The 23,344-nt window shown below is 45.1% G+C and overlaps 1 protein-coding gene across 4 annotated transcripts in view; it reads right to left on the bottom strand.

Moving 5' to 3' along the window:
• Positions 1-349: 349 nt before the first annotated feature.
• Positions 350-23,344, bottom strand: part of LOC139239976 (zinc finger protein 436-like) — a 67,367-nt gene continuing 44,372 nt past the window's right edge. For 2 of the 4 annotated variants that reach the window (XM_070868431.1, XM_070868430.1), the window contains exon 3: positions 12,775-19,274. In XM_070868431.1, the coding sequence (XP_070724532.1) occupies positions 18,214-19,167 (954 nt within the window). In that variant the 5' untranslated portion in view covers positions 19,168-19,274 and the 3' untranslated portion in view covers positions 12,775-18,213. Of the gene's footprint in view, positions 6,396-12,774; positions 19,275-23,344 lie in introns of those variants that run through there. The other 2 variants (XR_011588688.1, XR_011588687.1) reach the window with 2 other exon arrangements.

Below are 23,344 nucleotides of genomic sequence, written 5' to 3'. Positions count from 1 at the left end.
ACCGTATTAGTGAGGTTGGGGACAGCATCATACAAGAAATAAGGGATGGGTGCAATAAAGGTACAGCAGTTATCATGGGCGACTTTAATCCACATATTTATTGGGCTAATCAAACTGGTAGCAATGCGGTGGAGGATTTCCTGGAGTGTATTATGGATGGTTTTCCAAACCAATATGTCGAGGAAGCAACTAGAGAGCTGGCCATTCTAGACTGGATGATGTGTAATGAGAAGGGACTTATTAGCAATCGTGTTGTACGAGGCCCCTTGGGGAAGAGTGACCATAATAAGGTAGTGTCGAGGAAATATTTAGCTTAAATTAACTCAGGTGGAGACTTTCAGAACAGCACTTCGAGAGAAAGAATTTATTTTAAAAAGCTAGATAATTCTCGGAGAGCCTGCTTGGACCGTACCAAGTAAAAACTCTGCCGTACTGGCAAATTGTCCCTATCGTTATACAGAAATTGAAGACAGAAATATAAAAAGAATCTTATTCATTTGTCCCGTGAGTACAAAGGTCGTCTCGGGAGGTACACACTCTATCTATCCTTGCATAGTTTCTCTCTGTTCACAGTCTGATAAGCAAAGGCAAAAGGCGACTCCCTTTTAATACCAGATGGTCATTTAATTGCATCTCTAAGTTTCAAGGCTAAAAAAGCGTGGCTATTTTTCTAGTCCTATTATTTCTTTAAGCATAGCAAAAACAGAATTTAACCCTTCCTTTTCCATAAGCCATAGATTCATAGATTCTTTCTTCCACAATTCCCTCCTTGTTGATCTTTTTATTTTTTTAGATCAACACAATTTCCTGTATTCTTTCTTGAGCAAAAGGGGGTGTCTACCCTTCAGGATAGGGTCGCATTTGGAGATATTCATCTTCATCAACCTTTTCCTCTAAGCGACTTAACCTTCCTTTCATGTATATACCTTTTCTTTCTAATTCGGAGAGCAGGCCTATAACTTGACTAATTACATTTTTTAATTTTATCCACATTCCGCAAAGGATTATTAATAATACAAGCATAACCACACCTACGATTACTATGGGGTGTATAGCAAGCTTCAGTACTGCTGTAGCTTTTGGGGACCATCCCGTAAACACATCCCACCAGTGGTGTACTGTCAAAGAGGTGACTTCATCTGCGATTCTCACTAGCTGCCCCTTCTTGTAACTCATTTCGACTCGAAATTGATGAATGTCTATGCCTTGCTTTGACAGAGCTTCCTCAATTTTCTTGTCATTCCGTATCACATTGTGCAATCTGGTCAAATTAATTACAGGGGGTAAGGATTCAATCTTGGTGCATAGACTTTTCTACATACTTACTATCTCTCCAGTAACGTCACATCCTTTTGAATTACAACTCGCATATCTTTTTTTTTGAGGGCTAATGGTTAAATAACAGAGGAAGTCTTTTCTCCCGTCCAGCCTTCCTATGTACCCCCATCTCTTGTTTTTCCCTGTACTCCCGGTATACTTCATCCACACATCGGCCTGGTATTCTATGAACAACTGATACCCTTTCCCCAATATAAATTGGAACTCCCCTCTTTCTTCCTTCATTCCACATGCCTCACATCGTGCCGTAAAATTCCCTACCTTACAACTTTGGCCTACTGGGCATATAAAATTGCCTTGCTGCTCATACTATTACTTCTTTCCCATACCATATTTTCCTTCCATACTCTTCCTTCTTTTCGGACTTCTTCCTCCTGCCGGGAGTTCCCTGTCGCTAAAATGATCAGTATATCTAACTTCCATTCATAATTTTTCCAAGAGTCCCTTCCCATCTTCCCTTTCTTGTTTGTTTCTATACCACTCTTGAAATAAGTCGTTACAATAACAATACGTCCACACGATAGTAACAGTGACCCAAATAACAAAGGCCCAAACTGGCACACAAATGAGCTCTGACATCCGTCCGTGAATTTTGGGCAATAATTTCAAGTCCAAATATTTAATACAAGAGCAGGTACAGTTCTTCAGCGAGAAGATGGCTGTTTTCTTAGTCGGGCGACCGTAGTATGTCCTGGTTCAATGCCTTTTCCTTCGGCTGTAATTCGTCGGGGAAATTATATATACAGCGGGTTGCATGCACCCAGTTCGGTTTGTGTTGTGTTGTGAGAATTATCTGATACGGTCCTTTCCACCTAGGAGAAAAGGATTCTTTATTTAATGTTTTTACTAACACTTGATCTCCAGGTCTGAAAGGGTGCATATTTCCTTCCGATGGGGGCACGTGTCTGCTTTATTTTTTCATGCAGACTTCTTACTATTTCACACATGGCCTGAGCATACTTTAGTGATTTTTCATCATTCCAAATTAATGCTATTTTTTCATCTGCCAGTGGTGGTTTTACACCAGTAGGCATTGGTCTTCCCAATAAGGCTTCATGTGGTGTTAAATCAGTGTTTCGGTTTTTCTGGTTTCTCATTGTATGCAATACTAATGGTAAGGCTTCTGGCCACTTCAGTCCAGTCTCCTGACATACCTTGGTATGGGTAGATTTTATTATCCCATTTACTCTTTCTACCATTCCCGAGGACTGTGGCTGATAGGGTTCCAGTGGAAGTTACATATACCATAACGCTTCTGCAAGGTTTTGCACTATTTTTCCGGTGAAGTGGGTTCCCCTGTCACTGTTGATTCCCATAGATATCCCATATCTTGGTACTATTTCTTTAAATAAACTTTTTACTACTGTTCGGGCATCGTCTTTCCTAGTGGCGTATGCTTCTACCCACCTTGCGAAAATATCTACTATGACTAATAGATACTTAAGACCTGATACTGGAGGCATGTGGACAAAGTCAATTTGCAAATTTTCAAAGGGCATACTTGGTTGGGCTCGATGATCCTATCCAGCAGGTGTTTTACCTCTGTTATTTTGTTGACAAATTTGGCATGTCATAGCAACTTTCTCAATTACTACTGTTATTCCTGGTGCATACCACTGTGCATTAATAGCATGCATCATCCCTCCTTTGCCCATGTGAGCCTGACCATGTGCTAGGCGAGACAGGGGTAAAAATAGAGATCTAGGGCAAACAGTTCGCCCATCAGGGTGATACCAAATGTCGTTTTTTAGAAAACAACCCTGGTTTTCCCAAGTTCTTTCTTCCTGCATGGTAACTTGTTGTTGGGCTGCTTTCAGTTGTTGGATGTCAAGTACCTGTGGAGGGGAAACTGAGACTGCTTGAAGGCAGTCTGCCTGTGCCGAAGCGGCCTATTTGGCTGCTTCGTCAGCCCTCCTATATCCCACTGATACTTCATCCTCACCGGTTGTGTGAGCTGCACATTTGAGAACGGCTACCTTACTTGGCAACTGAATGGCGTCTAATAGATTAAGCACCAGTTGAGAGTGCTTAATATGCTTTCCACCAGAGGTGATAAAGCCTCTGTTTTTCCACACTTGTCCAAAATCATGGACCACACCGAATGCATATCTAGAATCAGTATAGATATTAGCAGTATGGTCTTTAGCTATTATACAAGCTCTAGTGAGGGCAAACAAATCAGCAGCCTGAGCCGAGGTTCCGGGAGGCAGGGCGAATGCTTCAACAGTTTCGTGGGGATTTACAATAGCATAGCCTGCCAAAAACAAATCATCCGACGGTCTATGTGATGATCCATCCATATAGAGAATAAGATCAGGATTGTCCATGGGCTCTGTGAGCAAATCTGGTCTTGGTAATGTGGCTATTTCCACCGTTAACAGACAATCATGCTGGTCTGGATCCTCTACTTCTTTAGTAGGAAGAAAGGTGGCTGGGTTCACTACCGGTGCACGTCGAAAGGTATAGTTAGGGTGTGACAGCAGTAATACTTCATAACCTGTTCTTCGAGACGCTGTAAAGTGTTGTGTGGCAGCTGAATTCAAAAGTAATAACACGGAATGGGCTGTAATGACAGTACATGGATGATCCAAAACAATAGGTACCGACTTTTCCACCATGACTGCAGTAGCAGCTGCAGCACGTAGACATGCTGGCATTCCCCTTACTACTGGATGCAGCAAAAACAAATAATAAGCAACTGGTCTATTTCCCCCACCATGTTTTTGGGTTAGTACTGCTGTTGCAAATCCTTCTTTCTCATTCACATACATCTGAAAAGGTTTACCATAATTCGGAAGTCCCAACGCCGGAGCATTAGTAATGGTTTTCTTTAACTGTTTAAATGCCTCCTCTCTCTCTGGGGTCCACTCCACCTTGGGAGGGGCATCATTCAGGGCAGCTGGTCTTAGGACCGCATCCCATTCTCGATTCTTTCTGGTCCTAGCTGCCTCTGCCCTTGAGATATGTGAAAACCCAGGTACTGGACTTGAGTCTGACAAAATTGTAATTCTTGTAACGACACTCAGTACCCTCTTTCACATAGGTGCTGTAACAGTTTCAGGGAATCTTGCATGCACCTGTATCCGTGGCTAGAAGCCACAAGCAAATCGTCCGCATACTGCAACAGTACAGACTGGTCTGATAATGAACAGTCTTCGAGGTCTCATTTTACTGCTGCTGCATATACTGCGGGGCATTCGGTGTATCCTTGGGGCAACCTGGTCCATGTGTACTGCTGCTTCTTGTGGGTGAAAGCAAACAGAGACTGACTTCCTTCATTTAACGGGATAGAGAAAAAAGCTGAACACAGGTCTATTACAGTAAAGACAGTTGCTGTTGGTGGTATAGCAGATAGTATAATGTTGGTGTCCGGTACCACAGGGGTGATAGGGACTACTATCTTATTAATAGCTCTCAGATCTTGCACAAATCTCCATTCCTACAATCATCGGACCCATATCTTTAGGTTTCGCTGGCGGTTTTACAGCCAATGTCAGATGGGGTGTCGAGTTCGCTTCTCTAAACCGCTGTTGCTGTAAGGGTGTCAAATCGATGGCTACCCCAATCCATCTGGTCCAAAATAAATGCAGGGCGTAGCTTCTACTATTTCTTCTCTATTTAAAAAGGATTGTACCAAACACTGGTAAGTTTCAGATTTTTGTCGAGTGTACCAGGCTGCACAGTGAAGCTGAAATGCCTCAAAGCTTGTCAAAATTATATATATCAATTCTTCAGTATTAGAATCAAATTTAGCTTTTAAGTTTTGTATAAGTTCATGTATCAAGGGGGAATAGAAGTTGCCATTCAATTGCCAACAATAGAGGGCAGCCTTTTCTTTGTTATCCTCCCTTTTCTCTTTTTTAATCCCATTAAAGAACTGATGGATTTTATTTGGAGGGAGCTCCATGAACATTCCTTGCTTTGTGCAATAAATTGTGGCTCCTAGTTGCACAAAGTCTGTCTTCCCAATAAAGGGAGCGGTGTTGTTTTAGAGACTATCAAAGTCTCATCATTAACTGATTGTCCTTCAATTATCAATTTGGTAGGTTCAGATAAAAATTATTTCATGGGGATACCGGCCACACCCATACTTCAGACGGTGGTGTTGCTTACAGGTAATCCCACAGAGGATGGTACAGAAGACATAGTAGCACCGGTATCCACCAGGAATTTCACATAAGCGTCTCCTACTTTTACTACTGCCAGAGGGTTTTCTTCTATGTCTGCCGATAAGCGGAGGGCTGCCGCCTGTAACACTAAGCCTCCGGGGCATCCCTATGCTGATTATTCTGTACCTGTCCTCGTCCCTTTTGCTGATTTACTGACCTGCTCTTTTAGCCTTATTTTCCTTATAGGTAAATAGTCCCTCTCTATACATGTTAGTCAGTACTGTAACTGTCTCTTTCCAACTTTTTCCTTGCCAGTCCAAAACCTTTATTTTGTATGTTCTTGCTTGTTGTGGAAACATACAAGTTAACAAGGTTTGCACTGCCAAAGGTTCATCTTTTACCCCTTGCCAAGAGGACCCATATGCTGCCTGCAGTAATAATTTCACATCTCCGGGGAGGGGGTTATATATGGTACAGGTTTGCTCAAGCCAGTTGTGAAAGGCTACTGGCTTCTTAACAGGATTAGCGGCGGCTGATATTGTTTTTTTTAAAACAATTCTCAATATAATCTTTATCCCAAGTGGGGTCCCCTGTCCTATTTTTGGTGGTCTGTCTCCAATTCTCAATTAAGGACAATTTAAAACTTCCTCCATATGGCCAATCCCCATCAGACCAACCGTACAAATCGCTACTAAACATTACCGCGTATCTGTTGTCTCCTGTTTCTTTAATTACAGTGTCCGCCGGCGAGCCGGGCGGCACAATGGGATCTCCTACCTTCCCGCGTTGCTTCACTACCTTACTGATTCTTTTCTCAGTCTTAGGATGTACTTTCATTCTTTCAGTTGACGGGTCGTCCTTCTTTCCTTTTCTAGGAGCTGGGCGCGAGCGCCCTGCTCGACGAGAGCCGTTTCCCATTCTGCCGGGTGCAACGTCTCGCGATCTTTTCTGAAATGAGAGTTAGGACAATCCTACAAAATATACAATAATTTACAAAGCTCAGCTCAGCTCGGGGTCTCCTTTTGCCTTTTTGTTATTTTAGCTTCTTTGCGGCAGCTACCTTATGCCTCACCCCCTAGGGGATCTCAGCGGCCCGTCCCCCTTTCAGCTAGGACGGCCTAGGCACCTTCCTTCTTTCAGCTCGGAAGTTCCTTAAAATTCCTCTTTTCTCTTTAAAAGTTAAATTTAGTTCTTTTGGATCTCGTTTTTTTTAAAAGAGATCCTGCAGGACTACGCCAGAATCTGTCGAGGAAATATTTAGCTTAAATTAACTCAGGCGGAGACTTTCAAAACAGCACTTCGAGAGAAAGAATTTATTTTAAAAAGCGAGATATATCTCGGAGAGCCTGCTTGGACCGTACCAAGGCAAAAATTCTGCCGTACAGACAAATTTTCCCTATTTTTATACAGAAATTAAAGACAGAAATATAAAAGGAATCTTATTCATTAGTCCCGCGAGTACAAAGGTCAAATCGGGAGGTACACATTCTATCTATCCTTGCATAGTTTCTCTCTGTTCACAGTCTGATATGCAAAGGCAAAAGGAGACTCCCTATTAATAACAGATGGTCATTTAATTGCATCTCTAAGTTTCAAGGCTAAAAAAGCGTGGCTATTTTTCTAGTCCTATTATTTCATTATGCATAGCAAAAACAGAATTTAACCCTTTCCTTTTCCATAAGCCATAGATTCATAGATCCTTTCTTCCACAAGAGTACAGCTCCCTCTACACTGTCCCATCAAACACTCCCAGGGCAGGTACAGCACGGGTTAGTTGCAGAGTAAAGATCCCTTTATACTGTCCCATCAAACATTCCCAAACACATACAGCAGAGGTTACATGCTGAGTGAAGCTCCCTCTACAATGTCCCATTAAACAATCTCAGGACACTTACCACATGGGTTACAAACAAACTAAGGCTCCCTCTACACTAACCCATCAAATACTCCCAGTACAGGTACAACATGGATTAGATACAGAATAAAGCTCCCTCTGCACTGTCCCATCAAACACTCCCAGGGCAGGTACAGCACGTGTTAGATACAGAATAAAGCTCCCTCTGCACTGTCCCATCAAACACTCCCAGGCAGGTACAGCACGTGTTAGATACAGAATAAAGCTCCCTCTGCACTGTCCCATCAAACACTCCCAGGCAGGTACAGCATGGGTTAGATACAGAATAAAGCTCCCTCTGCACTGTCCCATCAAACAATCCCAGTACAGGTACAACATGGGTTAAATACAGAATAATGCTCCCTCCAAAGTAGTAATCACAGGATTGCTACCAGTGCCACGTGCTAGTCAGAATAGGAATCTCAGGATAGCTCAGATGAATACGTGGCTTGAGGCGTGGTACAAAAGGGAGGAATTCAAATTCCTGGGACATTGGAACTGGTTCTGGAGGAGGTGGGACCAGTACAAACTGGAAGGTTTGCACCTGGGCAGGGCTGGAACCAATGTCATAGGGGAAGTGTTTGCTCGTGCTGTTGGGGTGGAGTTAAACTAATATGGCAGGAGGATGGGAACCTATGCAGGGAGACAGATAGAAGTAGAATGGGGGCAGAAGCAAAAGATAGATAGAAAGAAGAAAAGTAAAAGTAAAAGTGGAGGGCAGAGAAATCTAAGGCAAAAAGGGCCACATTACAGCAAAATTCTAAAGGGGCAAAGTGTGTTAGAAAGACAAGCCTGAAGGCTCTGTGCCTCAATGCGAGGAGTATTCGGAATAAGGTGGACAAATTAACTGCGCAGATAGCAATTAACTGATATGATGCAATTGGCATCAAGGAGACATGGCTCCAGGGTGACCAAGGCTGGGAACTCAACATCCAGGGGTATTCAACATTTAGGAAGAGTAGACAGAAAGGAAAAGGAGGCAGGGTGGCATTGTTAGGTAAAGCTTAAATTAATGCAATAGTAAGAAATGACATTTGCTTCGATGATGTGGAATCGGTATGGGTGGAGCTACGGAATACCAAAAGGCAGAAAACGCTAGAGGGAGTTGTGTACAGACCACCAAACAATAGTAGTGAGGTTGGGGACAGCATCAAACAAGAAATTAGGGATGCATGCAATAAAGGTACAGCAGTTATCACGGGCGACATTAATCTACATATAGATTGGGCTAACCAAACTGGTAGCAATGCGGTGGAGGAGGATATCCTGGAGTGTATTAGGGATCGTTTTCTAGACCAATATGTTGAGGAACCAACTAGGGAGCTGACCATCATAGACTGGGTGATGTGTAATGAGAAGGGACTAATTAACAATCTTGTTGTGTGAGGCCCCTTGGGGAAGAGTGACCATAACATGGTAGAATTCTTTATTATGATGGAGAGTGACACACTTAATTCAGAAACTAAGGTCCCGAACTTAAGGAAAGGTAACTTTGATGGTTTGATGTGTGAATTGGCTCGAATAGACTGGCAAATGATACTTAAAGGTTTGACGGTGGATGGGCAATGACAAACATTTAAAGATCACATGGATGAACTTCAGCAATTGTACATCCCTTTCTGGAGTAAAAATAAAACTGGGAAGGTGGCTCAACCGTGGCTAACAAAGGAAATTAAGGATAGTGTTAAATCCGAGAAAGCGGCTTATAAATTGACCAGAAAAAGCAGCAAATCTGAGGACTGGGAGAAATTTAGAATTCAGCAGAGGAGGACAAAGGGTATAATTAAGGGGGGGGAGGGGAATTGAGTACGAGAAGAAGCTTGCCAGGAACATAAAAACTGACTGCAAAAGCTTATATAGATATGTGAAGAGAAAAAGATTAGTGAAGATAAACATAGATCCCTTGCAGTCGGATTCAGGTGAATTTATAATGAGGAACAAAGAAATGGCAAACCAATTGAACAAATACTTCGGTTCTGTCTTCACGAAGGAAGACAAAAATAACCTTTTGGAAGTACGAGGGGACAGAGTGCCGAGTGAGAAGGAGGAACTGAAGGATATCCATATTAGGTTGGACATTGTGTTAGGGAAATTGATGGGATTGAAGTCCGATAAATCCCCGGGGCCTGATAGTCTGCAACCCACAGTAATTAAGGAAGTGGCCCTAGAAATAGTAGATACATTGGTGATCATTTTCCAACAGTCTATTGACTCTGGATCAGTTCCTATTGACTGGCGGGTAGCAAATGTAACACCACTTTTTAAAAAGGGAGGGAGAGGGAAAGTGGGTAATTATAGACTGGTTCGCCCGACATCAGTAGTGGGGAAATTGTTGGAATCAATTATTAAAGATTAAATAGCAGCGCATTTGGAACGCAGTGACAGGATCGGTCCAAGTCAGTATGGATTTATGGAGGGGAAATCATGCTTGTCAAATCTTCTGCAATTTTTTGAGGATGTAACTAGTAGAGTGGACAAGGGCGAACCAGTGGAAGTCATGTATTTGGACCTTCAAAAAGCTTTTGACAATATCCCACACAAGAGATTGGTGTGCAAAATCAAAGCACATCGTATTGGGGGTAATATACTGATGTGGATAGAGAACTGGTTGGCAGACAGGAAGCAGAGAGTCGGGATAAATGGGTCCTTTTCTAAATGGCAGGCAGTGACCAGTGGAGTGCCGCAGGGCTCAATGCTGGGACCCCAGCTCTTTACAACATACACCAATGATTTGGATGAAGGAATTGAGTGTAATATCTCCAAGTTTGCAGATGACACTAAAGTGGGTGGCAGTGTGAGCGGTGAGGGGGACGCTAAAAAACTGCAGGTTGACATGGACAGGTTAGGTGAGTGGGCAAATGCATGGCAGATGCAGTATAATGTGGATAAATGTGAGGTTATCCACTTTGGGGGCAAAAACGCGCAGACAGAATATTATTTGAATGGTGGCAGATTAGGAAAAGGGGAGGTGCAACGAGACCTGGGTGTCATGGTTCATCAGACATTGAAAGTTGGCATGCAGGTTCAGCAGGCGATGAAGAAGGCAAATGGTATGTTGGCCTTCATAGCTAGGGGATTTGAGTATAGGAGCAGGGAGGTCTTACTGCAGTAGTACAGGCTCTTGGTGAGGCCTCACCTGGAATATTGTGTTCAGCTTTGGTCTCCTAATATGAGGAAGGGTGTTCTTACTATTGTGGGAGTGCAGCAAAGATTCACCAGACTGATTGTCGGGATGGCAGGACTGACATATGAGGAGAGACTGGATCACCTGGGCCTTTATACATTGGAATTTAGAAAGATGAGAGGGGATCTCATAGAAACATAAAAGATTCTGACAGGGCAGGATAGATGCGGATAGAATGTTCACTATGTTGGGGAAGTCCAGAACCAGGGGACACAGTCTTAGGATAAGGGGGAGGCTATTTAGGACTGAGATGAGGAGAAACTTCTTCACTCAGTGAGTTGTTAGCCTGTGGAATTCCCTGCCGCAGAGATTTGTTGATGCCAGTTCATTGGATATATTCAAGAGGGAGTTAGATATGGCCCTTACGGCTCAGGGGATCAAGGGGTATGGAGAGAAAGCAGGAAAGGGATACTGAGGGAGTGATCAGCCATAATCTGATTGAATGGTGGTGCAGGCTCGAAGGACTGAATGGCCTACTCGTACACCGATTTTCGATGTTTCTATGAATGAGAGGTGATCTTACAGAAAAATATAAGATTATGACAGGGCTTGACAAGGTGGTTGCAGAGAGGATGTTTCATAGAAATATACAAACATTGAAAATAGGTGCAGGAGTAATCCATTCAGCCCTTCTAGCCTGCACCGCCATTCAATGAGTTCATGGCTGAACATGCACTTCAGTACCCCCTTCCTGCTTTCTCGCCATACCCCTTGATCCCCCGAGTAGTAAGGACTTCATCTAACTCCCTTTTGAATATATTTAGTGAATTGGCCTCAACTACTTTCTGTGGTCGAGAATTCCACAGGTTCACCACTCTCTGGGTGAAGAAGTTTCTCCTCATCTCGGTCCTAAATGGCTTACCCCTTATCCTTAGACTGTGACATCTGGTGGGGGAGACTATAACTAGATGGCTTGATCTTAGAATAAGGGGCCACCCATTTAGAACTGAGAAGACAAGAAATCTCTGCTCTCAAAGGGTTGTGAATCTGTGGAATTCGTTGCCTCAGAGAGCTGTGGAAGTTGGGACATTAAGAAACTGTCTATTCCTGTCTTAAATTTATTTAAACGATAAGGGGATAAGGGGTTACGGGGAGCGGGCAGGGAAGTGGAGCTGAGTCCATGATCGGATCAGCCATGATCTTATTGAACGGCGGAGCAGGTTGAAGGGGCCTTATGGCCTACTCCTGCTCCTATTTCTTATGTTCTTATTTATTGAAAATATACAGGAATGTTTCCTGACTCAACATGTTAATGAAGTAATTTGGGAAAATTATATATTGGATGTGGTGTTTAGCAGTGAGCCTGACTTCCTATCAGGTCTCCGTGTGGGGGAACATCTGGGCAACAGTGATCACATTGTAGGGTCCCAATTGGCCGGGAGAACCAAAGTGACTGAGAACCTGCAACTCGCACCGCATTTCAGAAGGGCAAACTTCTCCAAAATGGCAGAGGACTTGCAACAGGTAAATTGGCCGACCCTACTCGGTGGTGCTGTGGTCGATGTTGAATATAAATGGAACGTATTTCAGATTTAAAATGTGGAAAACTAACATAGCCAAAATCTAAAGATGGAAATGTGGTAAGAAAAAGCCAAGGTGCCTGACTGGCTCTGTACAAAGACAAATAACATGTAAACAGAAATGTCTCTATAAATTAAAGAAATTTAACACTCAAATATATAGCGTTGAATTCAAAGAACTAAAGAAAACAGAAGCTGCTATTCGATCAGCAAAAAGGTTATTTTGAAACAAGAATTGTAGGCAACTGTGGCAGTCATGGGAAGAGCCTTTTTTATTTATGTAAAGAGTCAGAGAACTATTAAAGACTGTATTGGGCCACTGAAGGGTGTTCAAGGAGAGGTTACAAAGGACTCACTGAGTATGGCGGAAATATTAGTGAGTACCTTGCATCAGTCTTTACCCTTGAAGATCATGCTCAAATATTAGAATTTAATAATAATAGTTTTTCTCAGTAACATTAACATGGATATGAATATTGTTTAAGAAAAAAATAAGAACTTAAAAATATATAGAGCAGCCACCCGAGGGTCCTCCGGGAGATGGGACATGTGCTATGTGAGGATCCTCCGGGAGATGGGTCATGTGCTGGGTGAGGGTCCTCCGGGAGATGGGACACGTGCTGTGTGAGGGTCCTCCGGGAGATGGGACATGTGCTGTGTGAGGGTCCTCCGGGAGATGGGAATGTGCTGTGTGAGGGTCCTCCGGGAGATGGGACATGTGCTGTGTGAGCCCCTCCGGGAGATGGGACATGTGCTGTGTGAGCCCCTCCGGGAGATGGGACATGTGCTGTGTGAGGGTCCTCCAGGATATGGGACATGTGCTGTGTGAGGGTCCTCCGGGAGATGGGACATGTGCTGTGTGAGGGTCCTCCGGGAGATGGGACATGTGCTGTGTGAGGATCCTCCGGGAGATGGGACATGTGCTGTGTGAGGGTCCTCCGGGAGATGGGGCATGTGCTGTATGAGCCCCTGTCCTGTATGTTTAATAGCTCACTACACTCTGGAATGTTTCCTACAGATAGGAAGGAGGCTACAGTCGTCCACATTTTTAAAACAACATGACAAGGCAGACCTCGGTAACTATAGGCCCATCAGTTTAATATCAGTAATAGGTAAGATGCTGGAAAGAATCATAAGGGATGCAATTTATGAATACTTGGAGATATATTAGGGAAAGCCAACATGGCTTCATAAAAAAAGAGTTCATGTCTCACAACTGTAATTGGATTTTTTGAAGAAGTTACAAAGTTGGTGGATGAGGGAAGCCCAGTAGACATTGTCCACTTAGATTTCCAAAAACCTTTTGACAATGTACCACACAAGAGACTTCTCTATAAGATCGGAACCTCTGGTACTGATAATATATTGAGCTGGATACAGAACTGGCTGCAGGATGCAGGTAAAGAGCAGTTATCGATGGATTTGGATCTGTTTGGAGACCGGTCACCAGTGGTGTCCTGCAGGGATCAGTTTTGGGACCGTTGCTTTTCACTATTTTTATTTATGATCTTGATTTTGGGGTTGGGGGCACAATTTGCAAATTTTGAAATGATACCAAGATCTGTGCGAGTGCTCGAACTGTAGAAGAGGCTCGTCTGATTCAGGCAGATCTTAATGTGTTGGGACACTGGCCTCATGACTGGAAAATGATGTATAACTTAGATAAGTTCAGTGTGATGCATGTGGGCAGGGCAAATGCTCAACATTCATACACCCTCCAGGGAAAGGCATTAAAGATAGTGGAGATAGGAAGAGATTTAGACATTCTAGTGAATACATCCTTAAAGGTACACGAGCAATGCAGTGTAGCGACAGCTCGAGCAAATAGGGTGTTGGGGTGTATCCATAGGACAATTGAGTATAAGCCGAGGAGTACTGTTTTGTCCTTATACAAAACCTTAGTCAGGCCACACTTGGAATACTGTGTCCAGTTTTGTTCTCCTCACATGGTGGGTGATATTGAGGTTCTGGAAAGGGTCACTAGACTAATTCCAAGTCTAAAGCATCTTAGTTACCAAGATAGGTTAAAAGAGTTGGGACTCTTTACCTAGACTTAGGGCGATATGATTGAGGTTTATAAGATAATGAAGGTGAAAGAGAGTGTTCCAGCTGACCGTTTATTTCAATTAAATAGGTTAGGCAGCACCAGGGGACACAAATTTCAGTTGTACAAGGCTAGATCTAGGTTAGACATCAGGAGGTGGTTCTTTTCCCAGAGAACAGTAGACCTCTGGAACAAGGTGCCCTCTCATGTGGTGGATGCAGACTCACTGAATTCCTTTAAGTAAAAGCTGGATTTGTTTCTGGCTGCGGTGGAGATTAACACTTACAGAAGATAGGTGCTGCAGGGAATTTAATGGCCAGAGTGATCTCCTGGACTAGTTTCCATCACTTAGATGGGTTGGAGAGGAATTTCATAGATTTTATTTTCCCAAATTGTCCTAGGTTTTTTTTAAAATCTGTATTTTTGCCTCTCACAGGAGATCACATGGATTCGGGTGGAGTGGAGTGTATACGCTGTGATATATCGCAATTGTGTGGGACAGGCTTGATGGACTAGATGGTCTTCACCTGTCCGTCATTTATCGGATGTATTAAAATGCTTCCTCTACACTGTCCTGTCGAACAACACTTCCAGAGCAGGTACAGCACTGATTAGATTCAGAGTAAAGCACCTCAACACTATCTCATCAAACAATCCCAGGGTAGATACAGAATAAATCTCAGGCCCCGAATTAGATCCTACAGGCCCCGTGCTGACAGGCCCGGGTGAGCGGGGTCTCTGGCCGCCATCTTGCACAGGGCGGGATCAGGGCGCATGCGCGGCCATCTTGGTTTGGGAACAGAGAGTGGGCGGGGCTTCAGGATCTCTGTTCCCAACTGGGTCCCAGGGCCCGGAAGATGGAACATCCTGCGCAACACACTTTCCATCATCATAGAATCAGAGACTGGTTACAACATGGAAGGAGGCCATTTGGCCCGTCGAGCCCATGCCGGCTATCTACAAGAGCTTCTACTAATCCCACTCTATCTACTCTGTCCAGACCCCTCATGATTTTGAACACCTCTGTCAAATCTCCCCTCAATCTTCTCTGTTCTGAGAACAACCCCAACTTCTCCAGACTATCCACGTAACTGAAGTCCCTCATCCCTGGCATCTTTCTGCACGCTCTCAAAAGGCCTTCGCATACTTACTAGAATGTGGAAGCCAGAATTGCTCCAGCTCAGTCAACAAGCTCCCCGCTGGAGTGGAACTAAACTACAGAACCAGTGGGAACCTGTTCAACCTTCGTCGTCTCCAGGCCAGGTCCAAGACCACCCCAATCTCTGTCTTTGAGCTACCGTACGCGGACAATACCTGCGTCTGCGAACATACAGAGGCTGAACTCCAAGTCATAGTCAACGTATTTACTGAGGCGTACCAAAGCATGGGCCTTACACGTAACATCTGTAAGTCCGAGGTCCTCCACCAGCCTGTCCTCACTGCACAGCACACCCTCCACCCACCCCCCGCAGTCATCAAGATCCATGGCACGGCCCTGGACAACATGGACCATTTCCCATACCTCGGGAACCTCTTATCAACAAGACCAGACATTGACGACAAGATTCAACACCGCCTCCAGTGCAGCCTTCGGCCGCTTGAGGAAAAGAGTGTTTGAAGACCACGCCCTCAAATCTACCACTAAGCTCATGGTCTACAGGGTTGCAGTAATACCCACCCTCAGAGACATGGACTATGTACAGTAGACACCTCAAGTTGCTGGAGAAATAACAACAACGAGGTCTCTGCAAGATCCTACAAATTCCCTGGGAGGACAGACACACCAACGTTGGCGTCGTCGGTCAGGCCAACATCCCCAGCATAGAAGCACGGGCCACATTTGATCAGCTCTGCTGGGCAGGCCAAATTGTTAGCATGCCAGACACGAGATTCCCAAAGCAAGCACTCTACTCAGAACTTCTTCACAGCAAACGAGATAAAGGTGTGGCAGAGGAAACGTTACAGGGACACCCTCAAAGCCTCCCTGATAAAGTACAACATCCCCACTGACACCTGGGTGTCCCTGGCTAAAGACCGCCCTAAGTGGAGAAAGTGCATCCGGGAGGGCGCTGAGCCCTCGAGTCTCATCGCCGAGAGCATGCAGAAATCGACCGCAGGCATCAGAAAGAACATGCGGCAAACCTGTCCCACCCTCCCCTTCCATCAACGACTATCTGTCCCACCTGTGACAGGGACTGTGGCTTCGTATTGGAATGTTCAGCCACCTAAGGACTCATTTTTAGAGTGGAAGCAAGTCTTCCTCAATCCAAGGGACTGCCTATGATGATGATGACCCAGAACTGCACACAATACTCCAGTTGAGGCCGAACCAGAGTTTTACGTGGGTTCAACATAATATCCACACTTCTGTACTCCATACCTCTATTCATGAAGCCTAGGGTCCCGTAAGTCTTTGTAACCACTTTCTCAACCTGTGCTGCCACCTTCAGTGATTGTTGCACATATACTCCTGGGGGTCTCTGTTCACGCCCCCCTTTACAATTGTACCCTTTAGTTTATATTTCCTCTCCTCTTTCTTCCTACCAAAATGTATCACTTTTGAACTTTTCTACGTTAATTTTCATCTGCCACGTTTGCCCATTCTGTCTTTCTGAAGTCTATCACTACCTCCTCACTGTTCACTGTACTTCCAAGTTTTGTGTGAGCTGTAGATTTGGAAATTGTGCCCTGTACACCCAAGTCTTGGTCATTAATATAGATCAAAAAAAGCAGTGGCCCCAATACCGACCCCTGGGGAACACCACTTCCTCCAGTCTGAAAAACAACCGTTCACCACTACTCTGTGTGTATCACTTAGCCACTTTCATATCCATGCTGCCACTGTCCCTGTTATTCCATGGGCTTCGATTTTGCTGGTATTGGTAACACGCCTGGGATCACTAAACACAAAACCCAGTCTGTTAATCACTTTCAGCTACTGGACTTAGCATGTGCCCCACAGCATCTCTTCTACCTTCAATATGTGAATAGAGCATCACGCCTGTAAACCTGGTTTAAGTTTATATCGACTCAGCAAATCTATTTAAGAAAAGCCTGTAGGCCAATGAGACACTGTTAAGGTGCCAGTGTGCTGCTGGTTTGATTGGCATTTTGCCTGTAATGGACTCCGTATTTTGGTCTCCGTATTTAAGGAAGGATATACTTGCATTGGAGGCAGTTCAGAGAATGTTCACTAGGTTGATTCCGGAGATGAGGGGATTTACTTATGAAGATAGCTTGAGTCGGCTGGGCCTAAACACATTGGAGTTCAGAAGAATGATTTTATCGAAATATAAGATAATGAGGGGGTTCGACAAGGTGGATGCAGAGAGGATATTTCCACTTACACGGGAAACTAAAACTAGGGGACATAGTCTTAGAATAAGGGGCCACCCAATTAAAACTGAGATGAGGAATTTATTTTCTGAGGGTTGTAATTCTGTGGAATTCTCTGCCCAGTAGAGCTGTGGAGGCTGGGTCTTTGAATATATTTAAGGCGGAGATAGACAGATTTTTGAGCGATAAGTGAGTAAAGGATTATGGGGAGTGGGCAGGGAAGTGGAACTGAGTCCATGATCAGATCAGCCATGATCTTATTGAATGGCGGAGCAGGCCTGAGGGGCCAAATGGCCTACTCCTGCTACTATTTCTTATGATCTAACTGAACATTTCTCCCAGTCTAACCTTGTCTGTAATGAAATATGTGTCTTTTAATAAGCCTCAGGTCCTTGCTCATGTCTGCTGCAGATTCCAGAGTTGATTCCAGAGATGAGTGGATTGACTTATGGTTGAATAGGTTGGGCATATACACATTGGAGTTGAGAAGAATGAGATCTGTGTGTGGCCCTGAAGGACTGTGTCCAGGCTGAAGTTCTGTTCCCCCTGTAAGATCCTCCCCACAGATTGTCCTTTCTCAGCTCCAGCCAGGTGATGCTAAACACTCAGGTGATCCACAGCAATGTGTTGAAAGCAACACTAATTTATGTGTCTATATCCCAAATATTAAACTCCAGTCGATTTCAGGAGTTATTAACATCAGTGTTACAGGAGTTATAAACCCCAACTGTCAGAATGAACACGATTTAGTCCGGGACGTGAATAACAGCAGAATCCAACTCCCGCAGTCACTTGTGAACTCGCTGATGTCTCACCAGGTTGCCTGACAGAGAGAATCCCTTGCCACACTCAGAGCAGGTGAACGGCCTCTCCCCAGTGTGAACTCGCTGGTGTGTTAGCAGGTTGGATGACCGAGTGAATCCCTTCCCACAGTCGGAGCAGGTGAATGGCCTCTCCCCAGTGTGAACTCGCTGGTGTGTTAGCAGGTGCGATGATGTAGTGAATCCCTTCCCACAGTCAGAGCAGGTGAACGGCCTCTCCCCAGTGTGAACTCGCTGGTGTGTCAGCAGGTGGGATGAAGTAGTGAATCCCTTCCCACAGTCGGAGCAGGTGAACGGCCTCTCCCCAGTGTGAACTCGCTGGTGTGTCAGCAGGTTGGATGATGTAGTGAATCCCTTCCCACATTCAGAGCAGCTGAACGGCCTCTCCGCAGTGTAAACTCGCTGGCGTCTCAGAAGATGCGATGATAGAGTGAATCCCTTCCCACAGTCGAAGGAGGTGAACGGCCTCTCCCTGGTGTGAACTCGCTGGTGTCTCATCAGTTGCTCTTTGCTTTTAAAACTCTTCTCACATTCAGAACATTTACAAGGTCTCTCCTCATTATGAACTCGCTGGTGTTGCAGCAGGTGGGATGACCGAGTGAATCCCTTCCCACACTCGGAGCAGGTGAACGGTCTCTCCCCAGTGTGACCTCGCTGATGTGTCAGCAGATCGGATGATCGAATGAATCCCTTCCCACAGTCGGAGCAGGTGAACGGCCTCTCCCCAGTGTGACCTCGCCGATGTGTTTCCAGCTGGGACGGGTAGTTGAAACGTTTCCCACAATCCCCACATTTACACGGTTTCTCCCCAGTGTGACTGCACTTGTGTCTCTCCAGTTTGGATGATTGGCTGAAGCCTTGTCCACAAACAGAGCACGTGTACCGTTTCTCCCCACTGTGAACGGTGCCTTCTGCTTCCATGGTCAAAAGCTGATGATATTGCAGTCCCGATGTAGCGAGTGACCGTCAGATCTTGAGGTCATGTTTGGTTTGAGCTTCCAGTCTACAAATCCTCCCCTTTTAACACCCTGTAAAGTGAATTTCAAACAGAAAAAGGGAGTGTGAGAGAGAACCCACAAAAACACAAAGGCAGGTTGTGAAATTGAGCTGAATGAGTCTGTGTGGGGCCGGCACGAGAAAAAAGTGACCACGAAAGCTGCCGGATTGTCGTAAAAACACATCTGGATCACTGCTGTCCTTCAGGAAGGGGACCCACCTCCCTCGACAGGCCCACATGGGAAATTTTTGGTCCCACTGGGCCCAGAAGTACTGGGGGTGAAACCCAGCAGTTTCTCCCCCCTCTCCATCCAGCTCAAACTGATGTAACAAACAGACCCACACAGGAGGCCAGGGAGTAACTTCCACATCCAGCGCCCATTCTGATAGAGCGGCTGGGAATTGCTGGGCCTGCTGTATAAATGCAAGTTGTTGTTTTCCTGGTGTAGGGGAGGGGCTGGGCCCGGTGGCTCTGACTCAGGGCCCGGGAGCCGCACTCGGTGTCGCCCGGGGTCCGGTGTCGCCCGGGGCCCGGGAGCCGCACTCGGTGTCGCCCGGGGCCCGGGAGCCGCACTCGGTGTCGCCCGGGGCCCGGGAGCCGCACTCGGTGTCGCCCGGGGCCCGGGAGCCGCACTCGGTGTCGCCCGGGGCCCGGGAGCCGCACTCGGTGTCGCCCGGGGCCCGGGAGCCGCACTCGGTGTTGCCCGGGGACTGAGAGCCGCACTCGGTGTTGCCCGGGGACTGCGAGCCGCAATCGGTGTTGCCCGGGGACTGAGAGCTGCACTCGGTGTTGCCCGGGGACTGAGAGCCGCAATCGGTGTTGCCCGGGGACTGAGAGCTGCACTCGGTGTTGCCCGGGGACTGAGAGCCGCAATCGGTGTTGCCCGGGGACTGAGAGCCACACTCGGTGTTGCCCGGGGACTGAGAGCCGCAATCGGTGTTGCCCGGGGACCGAGAGCCGCACTCGGTGTTGCCCGGGGAATGAGAGCCGCACTCGGTTAAAAAGGAGGCAGACAAAAAGCAGGAAACTGTAGACCAGTTAGCCTAACAGCTGTGGTTGGGAAAATGTTCAAGAGTTCATTCTTAAAGAAGCATTAGCACGACATTTGGAAAAGCACAATTCGGTCAGGCAGAGTCAGCATGGATTTATGAAGGGGAAGTTAAGTTTGACAAATTTGCTGGAATTGTTTGAGCATGTAACGAACATAGAAACATAGAAAAATAGGTGCAGGAGTAGGCCATTCGGCCCTTCGAGCCTGCACCGCCATTCAATATCATGGCTGATCATTCCCTCAGTACCCCTTTCCTGCTTTCTCTCCATACCTCTTGATCCCCTTAACCGTAAGAGCCATATCTAACTCCCTCTTGAATATATCCAGTGAACTGGCATCAACAACTCTCTGCGGCAGGGAATTCCACAGGTTAACAACTCTCTTGAGTGAAGAAGTTTCTCCTCATCTCAGTCCTAAATGGCCTACCCCTTATCCTAAATGCAATGATTATTTTCATTTCTGGTGTTATTCAAAACAGGTGGACTTGGAACTTGGAACTTGAAATACACAGCAAATCAAAACTTTAAAAAATTAGAAGAAAATATGCAATAGTAGCCAACTAAATCAGTTCTCTATTAGGCAATGGCATATGTCATCAAACTCCTTCTCTGCTTGTACCATGTTGAAAAAAATTCTGAAATGAAATATTTTTGTCCTCAAATATCAGTCTATTTTTAAACAATATGCGAAAGTTATAATTTTATCTCATCTCAAAATCACTAATCCATCATTCAGACCAGGCCTGGACATTTGAAAGAAATGCATTCTTTCTATTTTTGTCTTGTACAATACCAAACATTCAGGAATTCATTTTTCACATTCGGTCGGTCAATTTCTCCTCAACACTGTCAGAGGTGCTTTCGATGAATTATGTTCCACTTCACATCATGGGCCAGGATGGATAAAGTGGGTGTGGTGTATTTGGACTTCCAGAAGGCATTTGACAAGGTGCCACACAAAAGGTTACTGCACAAGATAAAAGTTCATGGGGCTGGGGGTAATATATTAGCATGGGTAGAGGATTGGCTAACTAACAGACAACAGAGAGTCTGGGTAAATGGTTCATTCTCAGGTTGGCAATCAGTAATGAGTGGGGTGCCGCAGGGATCAGTGCTGGGACCCCAACTATTTACAATCTATATTAACGACTTGGAAGAAGGGACCGAGGGGCCACTGTACAGCAAAATTCTAAAAGGACAAAGGGTGTTAAAAAAACAAGGCTGAAGGCTTTGTGTCTTAATGCAAGGAGTATCCGTAATAAGGTGGATGAAATAACTGTGCAAATAGATGTTAACAGATATGATGTGATTGGGATTACAGAGACGTGGCTCCGGAATTATCAGGGCTGGGAACTCAACATCTATGGGTATGCAACATTCAGGAAGGATAGAATAAAAGGAAAAGAAGGTGGGGTAGCATTGCTATTTCAAGAGGAGATTAATGCAATAGTTAGGAAGGACATTAGCTTGGATAATGTGGAATCTATATGGGTAGAGCTGCAGAACACAAAGGGCAAAAAACGTTAGTGGGTGTTGTGTACAGACCTCCAAACAGTAGTAGTGATGTTGGGGAGGGCATCAAACAGGAAATTAGGGGTGCATGCAATAAAGGTGCAGCAGTTATAATGGGTGACTTTAATATGCATATAGATTGGGCTAACTAAACTGGAAGCAATACGGTGGAGGAGGATTTCCTGGAGCGCATAAGGGATGGTTTTCGAGACCAATATGTCGAGGAACCAACTAGGGGGGAGGCCATCTTAGATTGGGTGTTGTGTAATGAGAGAGGATTAATTAGCAATCTCGTTGTGCGAGGCCCCTTAGGGAAGAGTGACCATAATATGGTGGAATTCTGCATTAGGATGGAGAATGAAACCGTTAATTCAGAGACCATGGTCCAGAACTTAAAGAAGGGTAACTTTGAAGGTATGAGGCGTGAATTGACTGCGATAGATTGGCGAATGATACTTAAGGGGTTGACTGTGGATGGGCAATGGCAGACATTTATAGACCGCATGGATGAACTACAACAATTGTACATTCCTGTCTGGCGTAAAAATAAAAAAGGGAAGGTGGCTCAACCGTGGCTATCAAGGGAAATCAGGGAAAGTATTAAAGCCAAGGAAGTGGCATACAAATTGGCCAGAAATAGCAGTGAACCTGGGGACTGGGAGAAATTTAGAACTCAGCAGAGGAAGACAAAGGGTTTGATTACGGCAGGGAAAATGGAGGAGAAGAAGCTTGCAGGGAACATTAAGATGGACTGCAAAGGTTTCTATAGATATGTAAAGAGAAAAAGGTTAGTAAAGACAAACGTAGGTCCCCTGCAGTCAGAATCAGGGGAAGTCATAACGGGGAACAAAGAAATGGCAGACCAATTGAACAAGTACTTTGGTTCGGTATTCATGAAGGAGGACACAAACAACCTTCCGGTTATAAAAGGGGTCAGAGGGTCTAGTAAGAAGGAGGAACTGAGGGAAAGCCATATTAGTCGGGAAATTGTGTTGGGGAAATTGATGGGATTGAAGGCTGATGAATCCCCAGGGCCTGATGGGCTGCATCCCAGAGTACTTAAGGAGATGGCCTTGGCAAAAGCGGATGCATTGACAGTCATTTTCCAACATTCCATTGACTCTGGATCAGTTCCTATCGAGTGGAGGGTAGCCAATGTCACACCACTTTTCAAAAAAGAGGGAGAGAGAAAACAGGGAATTATAGACCGGTCAGCCTGACCTCAGTAGTGGGTAAAATGATGGAATCAATTATTAAGGATGTCATAGCAGCGCATTTGGAAAGAGGTGACATGATAGGTCCAAGTCAGCATGGATTTGTGAAAGAGAAATCATGCTTGACAAATCTTCTGGAATTTTTTGAGGATGTTTCCAGTCGAGTGGACAAGGGAGAACCAGTTGATGTGCTATATTTGGACTTTCAGAAGGCTTTCGACAAGGTCCCACACAAGAGATTAATGTGCAAAGTTAAAGCACATGGGATTGAGAACTGGTTGTCAGACTGGAAGCAAAGAGTAGGAGTAAATGGGTACTTTTCAGA

This window comes from Pristiophorus japonicus, chromosome 29, assembly GCF_044704955.1.
Source record: "Pristiophorus japonicus isolate sPriJap1 chromosome 29, sPriJap1.hap1, whole genome shotgun sequence".
Taxonomy (NCBI): Eukaryota; Metazoa; Chordata; class Chondrichthyes; family Pristiophoridae; genus Pristiophorus; species Pristiophorus japonicus.
The sequence above is the reverse complement of the archived record's forward strand: the minus strand, read 5'-3'. Positions and strand labels throughout refer to the sequence as shown.